This window comes from Eretmochelys imbricata, chromosome 23, assembly GCF_965152235.1.
Source record: "Eretmochelys imbricata isolate rEreImb1 chromosome 23, rEreImb1.hap1, whole genome shotgun sequence".
NCBI classification, from domain to species: Eukaryota; Metazoa; Chordata; order Testudines; family Cheloniidae; genus Eretmochelys; species Eretmochelys imbricata.
The window spans coordinates 9,527,989-9,543,471 of record NC_135594.1 but is presented as its reverse complement, the minus strand read 5'-3'; the positions used below and the strand labels follow the sequence as shown (position 1 = coordinate 9,543,471).

General features: G+C 55.2%; 1 protein-coding gene and 1 pseudogene across 1 annotated transcript; one reads left to right on the top strand and one right to left on the bottom strand.

Moving 5' to 3' along the window:
- The first annotated feature begins 5,742 nt into the window (after positions 1-5,742).
- On the top strand, positions 5,743-10,967 carry LOC144279301 (glutaminyl-peptide cyclotransferase-like protein; annotated as a pseudogene).
- A 2,099-nt stretch (positions 10,968-13,066) lies between these two features.
- Positions 13,067-15,129, bottom strand: LOC144278795 (peptidoglycan recognition protein 1-like). The gene is made up of 4 exons (XM_077840146.1): positions 15,105-15,129; positions 14,402-14,612; positions 13,581-13,699; positions 13,067-13,245 (listed from the first exon to the last, which is right to left on the bottom strand). The coding sequence occupies exons 1-4, from the start codon at positions 15,127-15,129 to the stop codon at positions 13,067-13,069; spliced, it is 534 nt and encodes a 177-aa protein (XP_077696272.1).
- Between the last annotated feature and the right edge of the window lie 354 nt (positions 15,130-15,483).

Below are 15,483 nucleotides of genomic sequence, written 5' to 3'. Positions count from 1 at the left end.
ATTTGAGCATAAGCTTTCGTGAGCTACAGCTCACTTCATCGGATGCTTATGCTTAAATAAATTTGTTAGTCTCTGAGGTGCCACAAGTCCTCCTTTTCTTTTTTCTGGTATCAGAGCGATTCCTGAGTCTGGGGAGAAATGGCCCCAGCATTAACATGTCCCCGAGGTGTCTCCTGTCCCCTTCTCCCTGCACCCAGATCCCCTGCCCCACGCTCCCCCCAGCAGACAGGACAGTGGGCTGAACAGACCCAGTATGGCCATTCTTATGATCAGGGAATCTCGCTCTGCTCCACCCCCCTAGTCTGACATTGGCTCCGGGGCATACTCAAGGATCCGGCTCATCCCCTGAGGTCGGGAAGCAAATGCTCTGGCTAAGGAAGCACTAACGGCCTTCCCTCATCTTCTCAGGTCATATCCCCAACAGGGAGCAGGAGGAGCAGGGAATCTGGCAGGGAAGGGGTTATTTATTGAAGGGGCCCTATACAGCGCCCAGCCCCCCACACCCCACCCTGGGCTTCCCACAAACATAGGCAGCACCTTCCCTGCATGGGGCTCTGCTACAGCCCTGCTTCCCCACCCCCTGGGGCCCTGGCAGGTGCTCCCTTAGCTGGTGACACAGGGGCTGGTGTGCTCGGTGCCGGGGGTCGAGGGTTTGCTCCCAGGGCTCTGGCTGTTGAGTTGGGAGCACCATGGAATAAATGTGAGATTCCCTGAAGCAGGGATTTCCTGGGCGAAGGGAGAGTGGTTTTTCTGCCCTGTGGAGCCCTCCAAGCAGATAGGGCTCTTCCCCCAGAGAGATCTTCATCCCTGCATGGCTGGATCCAGGCTCCCCTGTAAGCACAGAGAGACAGCGGGTTAGAGGGGCCAGTGTCACCCCACAGGCCCAAGCCCCCTGACTGGGATGGGATTGAGGGGAGGGGAGGACAAGACAGCTGCCCAGGGTGGGTAGGTTTCCAGGGGCTGGAGAGGTGGGAGCTGCTGGCCAGAAAGAGACCTAGTGTCTGTGTGCACTGCCCCCACCCCCCCCCCACCCGCCACCACAGACCTACCCACTTGGGGCACTCAGAGTGGGGTAGGGCCAGGCATTGGGGTGGCTCCAGCTCACAGTGGGAAGGGGCATTTCTGGACATCACACACCCTTCATAGCAGCCTCAGTGTGGAGGAGACACCCTGGTCTGACTCCTCCCCCCACTGACAGGTGGTACAGGAGCTGGGCCAGCTGCCCAAGGGTTATGTGCAGATGAGGTACCCCCATGTTCAGAGGGGCTTGGCAGACTTGGGGGGCCTTGTCCTGGGGTGGGGGAAGGGATAAGAGAGGGGGGTCATGTCACCGGGAGTCTCCTTCCAGCAGTAACCAGCCTCGGCCATGATCAGCACCAGGGCCAGCAGAACCCCGGAGACCAGACCCAGACGGAGGATGTTGCCCCAGGTGAAATCCAGGCGCCTCGTCAGGGCTGTGAAAGGACAGCACAGGTCTGTGGAGTTCTTGGAAGTATCAGGGCTGGATTCTGAACTCAGCTCCTCCACGGTTAATCCAGAGTCACCCTCTGACAGCAATGGGTTGAGGGCCGGATTCTGATCCATTACCCCTGGATCTAGCTACCCATCTAGCTATTTAATAAAGGATAGATGGAAGAGGCCAGCTGGGCAGCCTCTGAGCCCCAACTCCTCTGTGCGCCCCCAGAACAGGAACAGACCTGAAAGACCTCTCTGCTCTGCAGCTAACCCTGGGGTCAGGGATCCCGCCTCTGCCTCCCTCAGATCTAGAGTTGCCCCTTTAATCTGTGATTCCACAGAGTCCCTTTCCCATACTATGTAAGAGCAAAGGTCCATCTAGCCCAGTAACCTGTCTTCGGACAGTGGCCAATGCCAGGTGCCCCAGAAGGAATGAACAGAACAGGTAATCAACAAGTGACCCATCCCATGTCACCCATTCCCAGCTTCTGGCAAACAGAGGCTAGGGACACCATTCCTGCCCATCTTGGCTAATAGCCATGGATGGACCTATTCTCCATCAATTTATCTAGGGGGTTTTTTTGGAACCCTGTTATAGTCTTGACCTTCACAACATCGTCTGGCAAAGAATTCCACAGGTTGACTATGTGTTGTGTGAAGAAGTACTTCCTTTTGTTTGTTTTAAACCCGCTGCCTACTAATTTCATTTGGTGACCCCTGGTTCTTGTGTTATGAGAAGGAGTAAGTAACACTGCCTTATTTACTTTCTCCACACCAGTCATGATTTTACAGACCTCTACCATTCCCCCCCCCCCCGGGTTAGTTGTCTCTTTTCCAAGCTGAAAAGTCCCTGTCTTATTAATCTTCCCTCTTATGGAACTGTTCCATATCCCACAATCATTTTTGTTTCCCTTTTCTGTACCTTTTCCAATTCCAGCATATCTTTTTTGATATGGGGCAACGACATCTGCACACAGTATTCAAGATGTGGGCATATTATGGATTTGTAGAGGGGCAGTATGATATTTTCTGTCTTATTATCTATCCCTTTCTTAATGATTCCCGAAATTCTGTTCACATTTTTGACTGCTGCTGCACATTGAGTGGATATTTTCAAAGAACTATCCATAATGACTCTACGATCTCTTTCCTGAATGATAACAGTTAATTTAGACCCCACCATTTTATATGTATAGTTTGGATTATGTTTTCCAATGAGCATTACTTTGCATTTCTCAACATGGAATTTCATCTGCCATTTTGTTGCCCACACACCCAGTTTTGTGAGATCCCTTTGTAACTCTTAATGGTCCGCTTGGGACTTAACTATCTTGAGTCGTTTTGTGTCATCTTCAAATTTTGCCACCTCACTGTTTACCCCTTTTCCCAAATCATTTATGAATATATTGAATAATATTGGTCCCAGTACACATCCCTGGGAGACACCACTATTTACTCTCTCCATTCTGATAATTGACCATTTATTCCTACCCTTTGTTTCCTATCTCTTAACCAGTTACTGATCCAGGAGAGGACCTTCCCTCTTATCCCATGAGAACTTACTTTGCTTAAAAGCCGTTGGTGATGGAACTTGTGAAAGGCTTTCTCAAAATCTAATTACACTATACCCACTGGATCACTCTTGTCCACATGCTTGTGGACCCCTTCAAAGCATTCTAGTAGATTCCTGAGGCATGATTTCCCCACTCAGGTACCTGTCTGTGTGGTCCCTGGGCTGATTGGATACGGTGATGTTTCAAGCCCAGTGAGGTTGTTTTCACCTGTAGGTTTAGAATGAGAGCCTGTCAGGGCAGGGGATGAAATGGGTAATCAGGGGGAGCTAAGAGGTAAAAAAAGCGACTCAGCAATTGGGTCCCTCCCCCCTCGACTCAGCCTTTATGGTCACTCTAACCTCCAGGGGGTTAGTGGATTTTATCAGCTGGGGAAGGGACTGGTTCTGCAGCTGCTGGCCCTGACTTCTCTGGGCATACTCTGATAGGGAGCATTCCCCTGGGAAAGGCCTCACTGTTCTGCAGCTTGCCCTGGGGGCAGCGTTCCCCCTTCCCTCTGCCTTACATCAACAGCTGCTGCTGCAGCTTCCCCCGGCTGCATGACAAATCCACTGATTTCCTGATCCCACACTGGGCATCCCCTCTGTAAGGCCCCAGGCAGATCCTGGCTGTGAGCATCTCCTTGGGGCATAGACTCTGTGAAGGCTGGGCTGGGTACAGGGCTGAGAGCGGGGACTCCAAACCAGGCCCCTCACCTCTCATCACCAGCTCCACAGGGTCACTGGGATCTGACCAGATGAAGGCTTGTGATGTGCTCCCATACCGTCAGGTGTAGCTCCTGCTGTCATCCTGTATAACACTGCGGATGGGAAACGCAGTCATGTCTGCAGGACTTTCCATGTGATGCAGCGTGGCGTGGTCTCCTCCTTTGTACAGAACAACCCTCAGCCCTGGTACCTACACTCACACTGGATGGTCACGGTGCACCCCATGGCCATTACCTCCCTGGGGCTCACAGAGATGGAGGGATTGGGATAGAACTCTGCATGCACGAAGACACAGGACTTCTATGGGGGAGACATATACCCTTGCTCCTCAGTCTGTCTGTCTGTCATTTGATCTCTCTGTGCCCAGCCCTAGGGCATTCAGCTGCCTCCCCTTGTCTAATGTTCCCCGCGTTATAAACCCAGCAACAGCACAGGTCTGTGGAGTTCTTGGAAGTATCTGGACTGGATTCTGATCTCAGTTCTGCCAGTATAAATCTGGAGTTACCTCGTGACTGCAGTGGGGTCAGAGATGGGTTCTGATCCATTGCCCCATATCTATCTATCTACCTACCTACCTACCTACCTACCTATCTATTGATCTATTAATGAATGCAACTCTGACAAGGTAGGAGCTGGCTGGGCAGCCCCTAAGTCCCGACTCCTCTATGCATCCCCAGATCAGGAGCAGCCAAGGAAAGCATCCCCCTATGAAAGGCCTCCCTGCTCTGCGGCACTCCCAGGGGCAGGGATCCTCCCTCTCCTCCCCAGATCTATAAGGTATCCCCTTAGTCTGTGATTCCACAAAGTCCCCATTGAGACCCCACTTTACCTGTGTGTGTGGTCCCCGGGCTGGCTGGAGTCGGTGATGTTTCAAGCCCACTGGAGTAGTTTCTACCTGTGTGAGTACAATGAGAGTCTGTTGGGGCAGGGGGTGAAATGGGCACCCGGGGGAGTGACAAGATGGAAACAATGACTCAGCAATGGGGACCCTCCCCCCCACAGCTCAGGATTTATGGTCCCTGTAATATTCAGGGGGTTAGTGGATATTATCAGCTGGGGAGGGTGCCGTGCCGGTGCTGCAGTGGCTGGGCCCTGACTTCTCTGTGTTTCCCCAGAGAAGGAGCATTCCCCTGGGAAGCTCTGCAGCTCTCCATGGGGGCAGGGATCCCCCTTCTCTCCCCCAGATCTATAAGGTACCCCATTAATCTGTGATTCCAGAGAGTCCCCATCAAGGCCCCACTTTACCTGTGTGTGTGGTCCCCGGGCTGGCTGGAGTCGGTGATGTTTCAAGCCCACTGGAGTTGTTTCTTCCTGTGGGATTAGAATGAGAGTCTGTTGGGGCAGGGGGTGAAATGGGCACCCAGGGGGAGTGACAAGGTGGAAACAATGACTCAGCAATTGGGACTCTCCCCCCACAGCTCAAGATTTATGGCCACTGTAATCTCCAGGGGGGGTGCAGTGCCAATGCTGTAGTCACCGGGGCCTGACTTCTGTGTGTGTCCCCAGAGAAGGAGCATCCTCCTGGGAAGCTCTGCAGCTCCCCCGGGGGAAGGGTTCCCCCCTGCCTCTGCCAAATCAACAGCTATTGCTCCCCCTTAATTGGACAAGTCACCCATCATATTATCTCATGCCTAGCTTGGCATCCCCTTGGATACAGGGATAAGGAAATGTTGTTGGCCTCATTGGATGTGTGATGCATTTGAATGCATTGCGCAGAGTGTTCAATCTGTTTATGTGAAATTGCAGTTATAGGTTCTTATGTAAGCGGGCTCTGAATGAACTTTCCCAACACCTAGTGATGAGCTGGGGAGAAGACATCAGGAACTGACCATGTTTGAATAGACACACCCACTCTGCCTAGGTGAGCAACATGATGGGGCTGCTTTGCCCAAATGATCACTTTTGTCTGGTGTTGGATTGCAAATCACTTTGTTATTGCGGAGGCAGAGGTAATAAAGTGTGGTTATCCTCTTGTGAATCAAAGGGAGCAGAACTGGCCTTGGTGTGCCATGAACGAGGGGGTCACTCTCAAGTTAACTGCATTCAATAAGCAGGAGGTAGGGGTGCCAAAGGCCAGTGGAGATGTGAGAGGGTATTTGTGCCCATCTGGCTTTACGTGCCATTTGACTCTGCACTGTTTAACGACAGAGCTTCTTAAGGCCCAGTTGAGAGTCTCTTGGTTTGGATCACTCGAGCTGACATCACTGATAGCCCAGTCTAAATATGAAGCCTTAGGTCCGTTGTGGGACAGTGTCTCTGGTGAACGAGGTTGCCTCGCTAACTGCTGGAATCACTGAGGATTGGAATTGCTGAGAGCTGAGTTAAGTGGTGGAACTTCAAAACATCCCAGAGGTTGCAGTGGAGAGGGCCGTGGCAGGGTGACTGATGGCAGAGCGCCGGAGAGTGGCAGAGGGAACACTGGGGGGTGGCTGGCGGTGCAGTCAATGATTGTGGAGTGGCCGGCTGTGGAGTGAACAAAGGCAGACAGCGATGAAGAGTGAACAGCGGCACAGCGACGGCTGCTGAATCACTGCTCAGTGCTGCCCCACCCCCTGGGGTGGGAGGTTAACTCACGCAAACACACCTCCAAACACTGGGTTTTCACTGACCAAGGAGAACTGTGAGTGGGATGCGGTGGAGGGAGAGAGGACTGGCGTGTTAAAGGGACATTTGTTTGTCGGACTGTCACATTGCAAGGTGAGAGACTGAGGAAACGGATGCTGCCAATGTACTCTGGGGTGGGTGTTTTATTCATGGTCAGATGTTTTCAAATCATGCTTGTGGTGTTTTCCCAAGTAATGCCAGGTTCCTTTCCCCTTTTATTAAAAGTTTTCTCTTCTATACATGTACTTAGTGCTTGTGAGAGGAGACGTACTGGCTCTTAGAGGTACCAAGTGGGGGGTGTAATTTTTTTCAAATTACTGGGTGGGGACTCGAGCTGTTTCTGTGTTGTGTTGTCAAAAGGAACCCAGCCCTGGTTGCTGCTGACTCCCCCCGGCAGAAGGGTTACACCTAAGCAGTTGCTTATGTTGAATTTGCAGTTATCTAGGGGTTACGGTTTTTCTCTATGCAGTGCAGAATCAGTCACTGTGCGCACATGTCTGTGTTTCTAATCCATGACTATGTTAGGCCCACAATACACAGTGTGACTAGAGGCCAGCAGCACTGGATGTAATATTCCCTAAGAGATGTGGTCACCTTAAGATGAACCTAATTCGCTCCGTCAGTGTGGTGGTGTGATCCCTCCTTCTTGGGTTTTGGAAAATTGTGATTCTTTTCCTCTGGTGTTTGGAGAAACACTTGATAGTGATCAACGGGGATTTTGGTTTTGCTCAGTGATTATTTGGTCTGAGAGAAGCTAGATTAAGGGCTGAGCCTTCGCTATTGTTGGACAGAATTGCTGTCCAGACAGTGCAGAAACGGCAGCAGCAGCTGGAGCTCTGCACTACCCAGTGAAATCACTGAGGTTTGTCTGCAGACTCAGGCTTGTGCTTCGGCCCTAACAATGGCTGTGTAGACATTCCTCCTCAGGCTCCGAAACCTGGGCTCCGCTCCCAGTAGGAACAACTACATGGCTATATTTAGTACCATAATGAGAGCCCCAGTCTGTAGACCTGGGCTTTGAGATTTGTGGCTGCTGGTATTTTTTGCAACGTAGCCATAACCTAAGAGCTGAGAACACTTGGGGCTGGAGCAGTGCAGAAACTTCAGAAGGTGACAGCAGTGTGCAGTGGCAGAGTGGGCAGTGACCGGAGTGGGCAGAGGCATCATTTGATTTTCCTGCATTCCTCCCCTAAGGCTGGAGCTGAATGCACCTAACGGCACCCCTAGACCCTAGGACTTCACTTATGGTGGACAGCAAACTAAGAGTGCAGTGTCATGGACAGAAAGGGGAATGGTGTGTTAACGGGACATTTGTCCGCTGGTCTTTCAGAAAGGGGGAAACTGAGGCAAAGCCACTGCTCCACCTGGGGCCAGGGATTTACTTGTTGTTTGCATACGTTTGAGTCATTGTTGTCATGTTTTCTCAAATTAATGCCATTCTTCCTTCTCCCCTTAATAAAATATTTCTTTTGTCGCACACAGACTCAGTGCTTGCAAGACAGGAAGTATTGCTTCTTAGAAACACCCAGGGCTGGTGTTTAGTTTTCCCAGATTTCTGGGTGGGACCTCAAGCCAGTGTTGTGTTGTAATTTTGAGAGGAACCCCTATATATTGAAGCCAGAGCTTGTTGCTGCCCACAGCAACTGGAAGAAGGGTTACATATGTATTGCAGAGGAGTTTAATCTCCTCCTTTGTACAGAGCAACCCTTATGCCCTGGCACCAACTCTTTCAGAGGATGGTCACAGCTCCTGCCAGGGCCATCATCCGCCCTGGGGCTCACAGAGATGGTGGGTTTTGCACAGAGCTCTGCATGCACAAAGACACAGGACACAAACCCTGCCCCTCAGTCTGTCATTCTGTCCCACAGAGGGGTATTCTGGTGCCTCCCCTTGTCTAATGTCCTCTCGGCAATAAATCCAGTGACAACACAGGTCTGTGGAGTTCTTGGAACTGGCGGTCTTGGGTTCTGATCTCATCTCCCCGAGGGTAAAACGAGAGAAACCCGCTGAGTGCAATGGGGTGAGGGCCAGATTCTGATACATTACCCTGAATCTATCTATCTATCTATCTATCTATCTATCTATCTATCTATCTATCTAATGAACACGGTTCTGATAAGGCAGCTGCTGGCTGGGGAGCCTCCTCTGTACAGCCTCAGATCAGGGTAAGCCTGGGGAATTTAGGAAAGACCTCCCTGCTCTGCAGCTAGCCCCTCCATCCCAAATCTAAAGGTGCACCTTTAATCTGAGATTCCACAGAGTCCCCATCCCAGCCCCAGTACCTGTCCATGTGGTCCCTGGGCTGGATGGAGCTGGTAATGTTTCAAGCCCAGTGGGGTGGCAGCTTGGGAAAGACAGGGCCGCACCTTCCTGTGGGCCACCGACTCGGCCGTGCCCTGTGCCATCCTGCTGGAACTGGTCACGGCCTTGGACATGGAGCTGCTGAAGGCCAAGGAGCAGGTGAGAGCTTCCCAGGTTGGGGGTTCTACTCTTGTCTTGGGGAAAGGAATGGAGTCTAGTGTGCAAAACCGGGGGGGATGGGAGCCGGGACTCCTGGGTTCTATCGCTAGCTCTGCTGCTGTCCTGGGTGCAGTCCTCTCACCTGTCCAGCAGTGCCAGGTGTTGAGTGAGCCCCGTGTCTCTCCCCAGGGCTCTGAGGTGACGCTGCAGCTGCTGTTCCTGGACGGCGAGGAGGCCTTCCGGGAGTGGAGTGAGAGGGATTCCCTGTACGGGGCTGTCCATGGCCAAGGCTCAGCACCAGCCGGGCACCAGCCAGCTCCAGGCTATGGTGAGAGCCGCCCGCCTGCCCCTCTGAGGAGTTCTGCATGGGGGATCTTTCAGGCTGGAGGGAGATGGTGGGGATGCCTGTCCGGGGTAGGTGGGGGGCTAAATCTCTCTGCACTGGATCTTGTACCAATCCCTACCTCAGATCCTCCTGGGGTGACTGGGCCCCTACAGATTTAACCCCTCGTTGCCTCCTTGCAGAGCCTGTTTGTCTTGCTGGACCTGCTGGGGGCCCGCCACCCGACCATCCAGAACCACTTCCCCTTCACCGCCTCCTGGTTCGACCGGCTCGTCGGCATCAGTACCAAACCTTCCTTTCTTCCAGGGGTGGGAGGGGGCTTGCCCCCCCAGGCACCTGTAGTGGGACAGCTACCTCCTCCCCCGCCCCCAAGTCCTGATGGTCCTGCGTCTGTCTGACAATGAATAAAGGTGCCTGGGTTCTAGCCCCAGCTCTGGGAGGGGAGTGGGGTCTAGTGGTTAGAGCAGGGGGGCTGGGAACCAGGACTCCTGGGCTCTATCCCCAGCTGTGAGACAGAGCTGGGAGTTGGGGATTCAGTCCCCAGGGCTGTTGACCTGGCATCTTTCACCAACACTTTATTTCCCTCAAACACGACTTGTCAGATTTGAAATCCCCCCTCCCTCCCCAGCAGGGTTTCCATGTCCTCAGGGAGCTCTGTTGTGAGCGGCCAGGTGTAGCCCCCTCTGGGGCTCGTTCTGCCGTGCCCCCAGCCTGGCAGGTCCCAGGAACCAGCCCATTCCTCACTTTCTTCTCTGTGTCGCCCAGAGAAGCGTCTGCACCGGCTGGGCCTGCTGCAGTCCCACCCCCGGGAGCAGACGTACTTTCAGAGGGAGCCTGTCTATGGGCCTGTCGAAGATGACCACGTCCCCTTCCTTCGCAAAGGTACCTGTCCTGCCCCATGCTACCGGACATCCAGGTGCAGAGTAGTGTGGGATGGAGAGCTGGGGAGGCCTCCCCGGGGGAGCCAGGGCAGAAGGTGTGCAGACAAAGTGTGGTGAGACTCCCCCAGGCTCCCACACAAGCCTGGCCTCATGAGTGGAGCAAGGGACTGAGACCTGGGTTCAGATCCTGGCTTTGCCGCTGCCCTGCTGGGTGACTTTGCTGCTGTCTTCCTCAGTTTCCCCATCTGTGAAGTGGGGGGAATCATTTTGACCCCCTTTGTAAAGTGCTTTGGGATCCCCTGAGGACAAGGGCTATGCAAGAGCTAGGTGTTATTTACAGGGGTAAAATGCTTTATAGATGATGTTTGCCTGCCTGGCACACTTCACCCCAGAGGTGGCTGCATTTTGAACTTAGGCTCTGGGATCCTTGGGAGTGAAAGACTTTATAAACACATCGTTGCTATCTAGCCACTTGGCCCTGACTCGCTTGATGTCTCTGGCCAATCTGGTTCCCATAATGCACCTGGCCAGCTGCTCGTTGCTAGGTCAGGGGAGCACACGGCTCCTAGATGTAAGGTCAGGTCGTGTCTGAGGGCCTGGCTCCATCTACTGAGACAGTGTGCGGGTTTAGAATGTCGCCCGTCGCCCGCTAGTGGCTGGGCCACATGGGGATAATAGTCTACTACTGCTGACAATAGTGGAATTACTCTTGTAGCCCCAGCAGTAGAGGCTGGTGCTTGCAGTGATGCAGATCCTGGGTTGGATCCCTGCTGACTATCCATGTATCTGTCTGGCCGCAGGAGTGCCGGTGCTGCACGTCATCGCCACCCCTTTCCCAATGGTCTGGCACACGATGGAGGACACGGAGCAGAACCTGCACTGCCCGACTGTGGAGAACCTCTGCAAGATCCTGGCTGCCTTCCTGGCCGAGTACCTGTGGCTGTGACTACCCAGAGCCTCCCCTGGCGAGGGAACCAACCCCTCCCTGGGCCTCGCAGGGTTCTTCGCCCCTCCTAGGTCGAGCTCCATGGGGCCAGCAGCCAAAACACCCTAGGGACCAGGCAAGGTGGCTTGGGGGGCCCGGGCTGTGGCAGCCCCACAGGGTCTTGGGGAGGTGTTACAATGCTGGGAGGATGGGAAAGGAGATTGTGCTGAGTCTGTTCCGGGGCTGCAGCAGGGCTGTGGCCGGCCCAGGAGTGAAACCTCTTGCTTGAGCCCCTTGAGCCCCTTCCTGGGCTTTACACGCCCTCCAGAGCTCCAGCCGCCAGGGCCTGGACTAGCCTCTTCCCAACGGGGAGCCTGGATCCCAGTTGGTAGCATCCCCCGGGGGCCACGGCTCAGAAGCAGGAATAACTGGGCTAAACCTGGACTGTGCCAGGGGCAGGACACCGGGGGCTGCGGGGGGCCAGACCTGCACTCTCTGCAGCGCGGCCTCCAGCTGCCAGCCCACCAGGGGTTGCTCCTGTTTATGGGGCCCGTCCAACCCTGGGGTGCTGGGCTCCCAGCCTTGCTCGGGGGCTGCTCCACAGTGACTCTTGTAACAAAGAGCTGCCCTGTCAGTGCTGCTGCCCCCTTCCCACATGCTGGGCAGCCCTGGGCACTGTGGGGCTGGGACACTGCTCCTGGCATGGCTGTTCCCTCCGCTCCGGCCCCTCCTGCCAGTCTCCAGCCGCAGCCCCAGCTCCCATCAGCAGGCACAAACCCCAGCTCCCCTCCCCTTCCTTCAGCTCAGGGCTGCCGGGCCTGACTGTGTGTGACCCATGCGGAACCAGCACCCCCTTGGTTTCGCTCCACCTCCTCCCTCTGGATTGAGAGGCAGCACAGCCTAGCGGGCAGAGCACTTGACTGCACCCATGGGATCTGTTCCACGCTCTGCCACTAACTGGCCCTGTGAGTTTGGGTAAAACCCTTTTCCCCTCCCTGTGCCTCAGTTTCCCCTCCCATCCTTTGTCTAATTAGACTGTGAGCTCTTTAGGGCAGGGACTGCCTGTCTCATGTTCTGTGTGTATAGCACCTAGCCCAAGGGGGCCTCTTAGTGCTAATCTGACAGACCATAATCACACCCTCTCAGCTCGCCCAGCCCAGCCCAGCAGCAGGGTGGTGGTGGTTATGGTTTAACAGGAGATGAAATGATTCCCGGCGCTTCAACTTTTCATGTGCTGGAAGCTGGTTTATTGTCACTGCTCAGTAGCTCCCAAGCAAAGCAAGCGCTAAGCCACAGGGGCACTGGGTTAAAGGCAAATTGCATTTGAATTAAAAACCCCTTTGTGGGACTCTGTGACCCACCCGACAGGTACTTCCCAGGCACCTGCTGTGTGAAGATCCAAACACTTTGCCCCCCTCGGTGAGAGAGGCTCGCGGGAATGGATTGTCGGGGTGAAAGGGTCGAGGGCTGAAAGCTTTGAGAGGCAGACCCTGCGGGGGCCAGGCAGAGCCGAGTGTCAGGGCTTGGAGACACTTGGGTTCCCTTTGTGGGGGGGTTAAATAGCGACCGATTTCTGGGGGATTCCAGATGAAATCTTCGCTGCAGAGCTCGGGGGGGCTGGGGGCAGAGGCGGATTTGACTCTGGAATTGATAATTGCTCAGACGTTTCACACGGGAATGGAGGCGAAGTTTCCTGAGCTGCCCAGGGATTGGCAGGGCCGTCGCCACAGAGCTCGGCTGAGGCTTGGCCCCACCCCCCTGGACGCTGTAAGACCTGGGCCTGGCTGTGTGTGGACCTGGGCTAAGCTGACATGCCCGTTGCGGGTGGGAGCGAGGGACTAGGCCTGGCATCTGCCGAAGAAAGTAGCCTCGGGGAGGCAGGTGGATCCCAGGCACCATTAGAAATCTGAGTCCCCCGGGGGGCGAGGGCAGCAGAGCCCAGGGGAGACGGGAACGTAACCCCAACTCTCAGAGCCCTGCTCTCTGGGCCCTAGGAGGCAGCAGGTGGGCGAGAAGCGGGAGGCTGCCCCCTGCTGGGGGGCAGAGGTGCTCCTCAAGCAGGCAGAAGCTGTGGGCGGGGTCAGTGATGGGCGCAGGGGCTGCCCCGAGGCTGCAGGGACTCAGGCTTCAAACTCAGGCCACTGGCTTATGGCCTCGTAGAGGGCATCCCCAGGGCATTCGGTTGACTTTACGTCATGATGCCCCTTCAGGGTGTAGCTTTCACTCAGGAAGCCCCCGGAGACAGCACATTGGATCAGGCTCTTGGCAGCGGTCAGGGTGGTGTTGTCAGGGGCTGTTTCTGCAGGACACCAGCACCCCCTGTTAATTTCACACGCGCCCCTGGCCCCTCTCTGCTGCTCAGGGGATGTCAATGTGGCCTGAGTAAATAAACACTCTCTAGCCACGTTCTTGATTGGCCATGTCAGTGTCTTTCTCCCCCACCCCACTGCATTTGGTAATGCATCTCCCCGCCTCCACGCACACATTTGCTTCGCCACGCTCCCCCTCCTCCTCCCTTTCCTGACCCTGTTCCCCAGCCCAGTGCCCCACCGTGGTGGAACCAAGAGCAGCTGTGAACTTCCTAGTTCCCCTGGGGGCCTAGCAGGGAAATCTGTACAGACGGGAACCACGTACTGGAGAAGCTGCCCAGAAAGCTGATTCCCAGTGACTTATCGTTCCAGTTCTTGGCATGGGCCCCCATGGTGCTCCAACCTCTGCCCTCGTAGACTCTGTCATCTTCGCCAATCAGGAAGCTGCAGGCAGAGCGCACTGTGAGACCTGCACAGGCATGTCGGCCGCACCCTCCCCTCCCCATTGCTCTCGGCAGCTCCCCCAGGGTCGTCGCTGGCCGGCCCGGGTTTGAACCTGGGACCATCAGAGCTAGAAGCTCAATCCTCTGCCATGGAGCTAAAGACCCACTGAGGAAAAGGACTGGAATGGAGGGGCCCTAACCTGTATTGCACTCTTTGGCCATTAGGTGGCGCTGTGTGTAATACCCCTTATGGAAGGCACCAAGGGCCCCACCTGGACAGAGCTGGGGGTCGAGTGAGGGCTGTAGCGGGCCCAGATGTGGGGCAGGAGAACAGCGCTGGGAGCCTCTGCCCTGCTGGAAATTCCCAGCTGGGTTTCCATCTCCCGACATCACCATCTCAAAGCATTTCACGGAGCAAAATCTCTGGCCAGGTTTTCGTTGCAGGGCGTCAGGCTGGCTGCAGGGAAACGTGTCAATAACGCCGGCATGGGGCGGTGTCACAGAGGCCTTTGCTGGCCCCCACCCCACCCCATTGCCACGGCTCCAGCCCCACACACAAATGCTGTAGGAGTGTAACTGTCCCAGGCTAGTTAACACATTACAGCCCCGGTGGGGGGACAATCCTCGGTGCTTACGGTGACAGCACTGCCGAGAACACATGTTAAAGCAATCAGCGAACCCACCCGCCTGCTAATGGGCTTACCAGGGATCCCTCCCCTGACTCCAGCCAGGGCTCCGGCCGGGGTGCAGCCCATCAAACCCACCCACGGGCTTTCCAGTGCTTCCAAGCTCAGCACAGCTTCTGCTGCAAACACGACCCCTGGGAATCTGTGAGTGCCGCAGGCCGGTCCCTCGATCTGGGAACAGGTCATTCGCAGCCAGTGTCTCGCTTCCCAGGGCGTCGCTTCGAAAGGCTGGGGGCAGAGGTGGGAATTTGCATCACCACCCTGGCTGGTCGGTCGTTTAACAAGTGTCCTGTGATGGTCCTGACCCTCCCCAGGGTTTGCTGGAGTCACGTCTCCCCCAGAAGAATCACGTCCCATCCCCCCAGACTCCAGACCCATTTGCATTTGTAATACAATGAACTCCGGAAATACCCACACTTCGTCCAACCTGCTTTGTGCAGGTTTCCCCCTACAGAACTGGGTGGAACCAGGTGCTGTCCGGCACCCTTGGGGAACCCATTGACTTAGTGCCTGGGCAGGTTTCTCCTCTGCCTGTCATTTCTGCTATGGCCTGTCACAATGTCACGTTTTGACGTTGCATTTAAGAAGCATTCTGCCATCACGCCAGCACCCGGCCTTCACAAACCCGTCCGGTCGGCTGGCAGCCTCCTACCCCAGTTCTCTCTAGAGCCCCTGGGCCGATCTCTCCCACGCCCCTCCTTACTTGGGGTGCCCCCAAACCTTTTCCTTCCAGCACGCAGTTCATTTTCTTAACTTCCGACACGGCTCAGCTGCATTATTAACGATGAGGCTTGTCCTGCTCCATCACATCCTCCAGGTCCTCCTTGCACTCAGCCGGCTTCCCCGGTGCTCCCAGTGTCACCGCAGCCAATTGCTCCTGTGCTGGCCGATGAGCACTTCCATCATCCTCCGCCCGTTTCTGACAACCCCACGTCTGCACCGTCTCCTCAGCTCCTTCCCCTCGCCCGCCTTCCCCTTTCCTTGCGGCGCTTGCCAGCCGCCCGTTGACTTCCCCATTCTGCGGCTTCCCTTTCTGAACATTTTCTGTCACTTCCTTAAGCTTCTGATTAAAAGCCTCGCGCGCCCGATGCTGAGCTGC